At 36.3% G+C, this 6,245-nt stretch overlaps 1 protein-coding gene across 1 annotated transcript; it reads right to left on the reverse strand.

Moving 5' to 3' along the window:
• Positions 1-3,501: 3,501 nt before the first annotated feature.
• Positions 3,502-5,965, reverse strand: fgf1b (fibroblast growth factor 1b). The gene is made up of 4 exons (XM_052587790.1): positions 5,757-5,965; positions 4,371-4,663; positions 4,036-4,139; positions 3,502-3,811 (listed from the first exon to the last, which is right to left on the reverse strand). Exons 2-4 carry the CDS (start codon positions 4,537-4,539, stop codon positions 3,608-3,610), a joined length of 477 nt encoding a protein of 158 aa, XP_052443750.1. The 5' UTR covers positions 4,540-4,663; positions 5,757-5,965; the 3' UTR covers positions 3,502-3,607.
• Between the last annotated feature and the right edge of the window lie 280 nt (positions 5,966-6,245).

The raw sequence follows: 6,245 nt of genomic DNA on the forward strand, positions 1-6,245 counted from the left end.
TTTTTAAATAAAATTAAATGATAAAATAAGCTTATGAAACAATATAATATTAGGATTATTCTTATAAAATAAGCATGATTAGATTATTAGTAATGTAGTTTTGATCTCTTGGCTATTCCATCCACATTTAACACAAATGGATGCTACAGTAAAATTGGAAATGTATTTTCTTGCCCCTGAAATACATTTTGGTACTGTAGATGAGGGTTGAAACTAAATATATTTTCTGTTTCAAAAATTAATTTCATTGAGCTTCACTGTTTACAACATATATTTCACATATATTCATATCCAAAAGCTAATGTAAAATTATTATCATTAATTATTTTTTTATTTTTTTATTTTATTTTTTGAGGCAATCAGGATGATGCCGAATTCGAAGCTGGCCTTCAAAAATACACTGAACTTTTGTTTTTGCCCCCATTTTTCATGAACTGAACTTCTAATACTAGAAGTAGTAGACTGAAGATCTAATGCTTTTTCTATGTACACAAAAGGCCTATTTCTCTCAAATATAGCTCACAAATCTGTCTAAATCTGTGTTAGCTAGCACTTCTCCTTTGCCGAGATAATCCATGCACCTCACAGGTGTGGCATATCAGGATGCTGATTAGACAGCACGATTGTTGCACATCACATCTCATGAAAAATGGGTGCAAATACAATAGTGTTGCGTTTGTAATTTTGTTCAGTGTACATTATCACTGCAGCACTCTATAGACGACCTTAGTGACCCTGGGACAAGGTTCCCCAATCGTCCCTCAGATGACACCCCTGCAACAGTGTTACAAACGAACGCTTAAAGAGCAAAAGGGTTCCTGGAGAAAGTGTTCACACAGCCCAGATCTGCAGTTTTGAACACTAGAAGGCCTGGATCTTAATAAGCTGTTCCCCGAGGCCCTACCGCAAGCATGCAAGGCGCACCGTAAAGAATTCTCCATTCCACCCAACACCCCCCACCCTCTTCTTTCTTCCTCCATCCTCTTCATATCCTCCCCCCTTCAGCCTCATAGCTTTTGCAGCCGCTCGGGACGTTGCAAAGTGCTTCAGCAGATGGAAAGCAGTCTTTAATTACACTGGAATCAGCTGACCGGCATGCATCCCTCTCTTTCCGTCCTGGATGGAATGGAACACGCTCCGCTTCTAGATGAGAGTTTGAAGACTAGTCTCCGGAGGCACGGTGCAGGGGCAGGGGGGTTGTGTGTGTGTGTACTTGAGGTAATGAAGGAGTGTTTGTACAATTTTTGGAGGATTTGTCTTCCGCTTTGACAGGGGTCTGTCAAAGTGCTTTATAATGCTGGTATCTTGGCTGCAGTTGCACTGGGGGAGTCCCAGAGGAAGCTGTTGCTTGTTCAGTTTACAGTGAATGGCTCCCTTCCTGCTCCAACCGTGGCCCCAAAGGCTGGAGGCCAGGGTGCAGGGCTGTGAGTGTGTGTGTGTGTGTGTGTGTGTGAGAGAGAGAGAGAGATCTCCCCTGTGCTTGTGTGGGTGGATATGCAATCTTACATCTGTTTGTTTGATAATGTGTGTGTGTTTGTCTTTTAAAGCTCACAGATTTGCTCTATTAAAACAGTTCTTGGACTTTCTTATTTCATTCTTCAGCTTTTAACTGTTTACAGAAGGGGGTCTCATTTCCTAGCATTACTGCTGCAGTTAGCCATTTGTTTCAGCTGTCGCTCCATAAAGTTCAGTACCTTTACGTAAGCAAGACAGCCCATTATCTGCATTCTTTTGTCTATAGTAAATATCAGTTTGCAACCTGGAAATAATTTACAGTCAAACTCTTACAAGAAAGTTTCAGTAATATATTCTGAGGTTACTCAGAAATGTGTGGAGGACTGCCATTTTCTGCCCAAGTCAACTGAAAAGTGGCTCATTAAATACATTACCGCCATCTGCTGGGGAAAGTGCAATCTGTGTCCAACAATTTTCCTGATGAATTTTTACATTCGATTTTAAATAGATTTTATCAAAAACAAAAAAAAAGTGAAACAAAATAGTGTCTTTTACCAGAACTGACTTTTTTCCTGGTTTATCAGATGCCAAGCCAAAAACATAACTCCAAAATCTAAAAAACAGTGACTTATTTCTGTTGTATTAAACTTTTTTTTTTCCATCAGAGATGTAAAAGCTAACCTTAAAATAATAATCATATATTTATATAAGGGCTGGTAATTTAATGCATTAATTAGATTAATTAATTATGGGGGGAAATAATGTGTTAAAATTATTAACTCATTTGATGCACTTGCCCTGCCCCAGACTTACTGTATGTGGATCATCTGCCATTTCATACAGTTGACTGATGACTAATATGAGGCAGGGGAAGAACTTACTGCATGATGGATCCTAGAGAATATCCTTAAAATTCAAGATATGGGGCAAGACGCCCGTTTGAGATTGTGTCTCATATTAACATCACATAGTTAAATGTACAGGTTGTATGAAATAAAACTAAGCTAAAGCTAAAGAGAAATATGGGGGGGGGGGGGGTAAAAATGACACACATATTAAAATGAATACAAATTTATTAAAATACTTCTAAAAACAAATGATAGCAATGAACAATCATGCTAAAATAACACTGTTTGATAACATGGTACCTAGCATGACTGATAATCATGTCAGAAACAATACTGGAGGTTTATCAGTCTCAAAGAGCTCATTAGGTAGATCTTGTTTAATTGTTTAACTCAATATTGTGTTCAACATTACACCGGGCCAAAGAAAAGCTCTTTTGTTTCCCTTGGCGTATTTTATATCCTCCTACTGCTGCTAAACACACGCTCTAGTCTAATTACTGCTTTATACAGTCCAAAAGCACAGTCAGGTGGGATGCACAGAGCAGAAAAACAGAACAAAAGTCCAAAAACTCTGCTGTTATTATAATAACTGTGGTACACAGTGCTTGCCAAAAACTCTTCAAAAAACACCATCAACAGGTCTGAGTTGAATATATACATATATATATATATATGCATATTGAAAGAATATGTTTTAATTGTGTACTTTAAGGATTAGAAATATGTGACTTCACAGCTGTTGAGGATATATTTTGGATTCACAATCATTCTAAACATTAAACTCATATGATTCCAATGTGTTTGCAACAGCGTCATCAGTTTTATTGGCTTTTATTTGATGGTAAATGGTTAAAATGGTTTCTTTTTGCACTACTAAAAGTACTTTTCACAGTATTTTCACAGCGAAGCTAGGCTATTTGAGATATATTTCAGTGCTTACGTACAGCCTAAATATACAGTATATGTGTACTCATTCAGTAGCCTTTATATGCAGCATATTTACAGAGGAAAAGAATCAAGCTATATCATAATAATTGTATTTGTTCAAAACAATAGCAATCTTTAAGAAAAAAAAATCTTCCTTCACATTCAGATTAACTGACAAAAGACACACACACACACACACACACACACACACACACACACATATATATATATATATATATATATATATATATATATATATATATATATATATATATATATATATATATATATATATAATGGCTAATTAAGCATTGTCTTTGCATTCAGAGTTTACAGGTTTTTTAGAGAGATTTAAGGGCCTCTGATCAACACACAGGTTACTGTATGCTGCCATCCACTGGAATTGGCAGGAAGTAGATTGCATTTTGGCCCTTGTGTGTTTTAGAGCCGTTTTTCGCCCATCCATTCTTTCTGATGCCCACGTACCAGTCTCCGCTCTCCTGATACCTCTGTGAGCGGTATGTGTTGTAGTGGTTCTCCTCCATCTTCTCAATGAAGTAACACTCATCGTTCAACATGACCTGACACACGTAAAGAACCGTCACTTTAATGAATCAGACTTCAGGATTTCAACAAGTTTAGACATCATACTCTAGATTTAAAAACTCAAATCGATGGAGGTGTAAATATGTGCATATGGATATATGAAATATTTAATTAAGTGCATTAAATGGTCATATAGGTTAATGCATCTTTGTGTTCAAAATTACATTAATTTTTATATAAAACTAGTTAAAAAACTTACAGTGCCGTAAAGTTTTCCATATTTGTCCATTGCCAGGTATAGTCCAGTCTCATGACCCCTAATGGCCACTAATCCTGCTTTCACTGCTTTTACCTTTAAAAGAGCTGTCATACAATAAGTTTTACAGTAAGATTACAGGTTTTTTTATGTTACAAATTAATTAGCCTACGTTTTTTACACTGTATATTAGTAGTAGTAAGCTATTATCATTATTCCAGATACCTTAGTTAACATTTTTACATATTAGAACATATTTTATGTCTCATTTCTATCAAGTATGCTTGGAAAAATAACAACTAAATAAATAGATACAATTCTGTATACTGCATACTTACTGTAAACGTCGTTCTCTTGTCGACTCGCGTCCACAGTCCCGTTAGGTTGGATCCGGAGATGGTATCCTCCATTCCTGCAGTAAAGTTTTTGCAGAGAGTTGTGTTTGGGCTCTTTCTGCTCGGTGGTCGTCGGTAGAAGTGTGAAAGCGGTGATATCCCGCTCGTTCATGGCGCAGAAGTGCTGCTCTGAGACGCGCTGTACACATCAACACCCCCGTGACTGAAATGGATGCGTCTTCCGAGCTCGACTTCCACTTATAACAGCTATGCGTCATCAGCCTCCTTCACAGCGTCTTATTATAAACAGGTCAGAAAGGTTATGCTTTTTAAAAAACATAATTATAGTCCTTATCATTTTGGTCCAAAAGAAGTATACTACTAATTTGCAATATTGATTTTGGAAAGAAAAAAAAAAGATATCTATAATTATATTGTTCTGTTCTTTATAGGCCTATATATACATAGTGTAATCTAGGTTACTGATTTTAGATAATGTATTCTGACTACTTTTTAGATTACTTTTTCATCTAACTTGTTTTAAACTTACCAGTAGGCATACCATATATATATATATATATATATATATATATATATATATATATATATATATATATATATATATATATATATATGTATGTATGTATGTATGTATATGTGTGTATAAATAAATATATATATATACCCACATTCCATTTTTTTATACCTAAATCATAAAATGTATTATGCATTACCCAATACCAGGGTTTCCCAAACTGGGCTTAATGTAAGAACTGCAGGAGAGTTGTGAGTTGATACAAAGCTAGTCAAACATAAAAATTGAAAATCTGTTATTCAAACCCTCAATACTGAACTGTAAACTTGCAAATCTGCTTTTAAATTAATTTAATATTAACTTCCTCAGAGATATTTCACTTAAATATCACGTCAGAGTGCTTTGGCTGAGAAAAACATGTGGAAATCCCTTTGTTTCATGCATTGTCTAATTAATTTCGTGATCCAGATAACATGTAATAAGTTACTACCCATTTATGTATGTAAATATGTATATATATGAAGAGTTCAGATGCAAAAGCCTCTTAATGCCATCTGAAAATGTAATCTAAAATAAGCCAAAAAGGTAGTCGTCACTAGTTTCGTCTTCGTTCACCTCAACAGGCCTCAGCCAGACAGCACGTCTGAAGTGGTTTGGAAAGCTATCAGAGACGTGTTCGGGAGTAAGAAAAAACAAACAGTGCAGGAATTTTCCAAGCAGCCACTGCACAAATACATTGTATTTATTGAAAATAGAGCCTTAGTGCCAGACAGGTTGTGGAGAACGGCGAGCAAAGCAGCCGGTGAGAATGACGGCCCTCAGCAGAGTGCTAATGAACAACGCTTGAGACTTACCTGTGACTTTGTTTCAGAGCTGCAAAGAGAAATGCAGGCTCACTGTACAGTAGCTTTGAGCTTTTCGACTTTGGAGGTACTCCTGGATGGATGACTGGTGTTACTGGACACATTCAGACAAGCGTGTGTGACGTGCTGGGAAAATCTGCTTGTATAACATCATCTGGTCATCAGCTGACCTGAACTCTTCACCGTGTCTTTTCACTGAGGCATTTGCTCAGTTCCTGTCACTCCGCTAGATGTGGTCAGATCTGTTAGAAGATATGTGACCTCATCCTGTCCAGAGAGTCAACTGTGTTCATTTCAGGACATGCTCTATTTAGGTCTGAGTAGTTTGCCTGAACCTCTGACATACAGTAATAGTATAAATGTGTCATTACTAAACATACGAACAAATGACTATTTATATATCCGTTTGTGTTCTGTATTTTAAGATAACTTTGTATAGTCCAAATAAGCTTTACAGATGACTACTGGAAAGGGTTTAAA

The sequence above is a fragment of the Carassius gibelio genome, chromosome B21 (assembly GCF_023724105.1).
Source record: "Carassius gibelio isolate Cgi1373 ecotype wild population from Czech Republic chromosome B21, carGib1.2-hapl.c, whole genome shotgun sequence".
NCBI lineage: Eukaryota > Metazoa > Chordata > Actinopteri > Cypriniformes > Cyprinidae > Carassius > Carassius gibelio.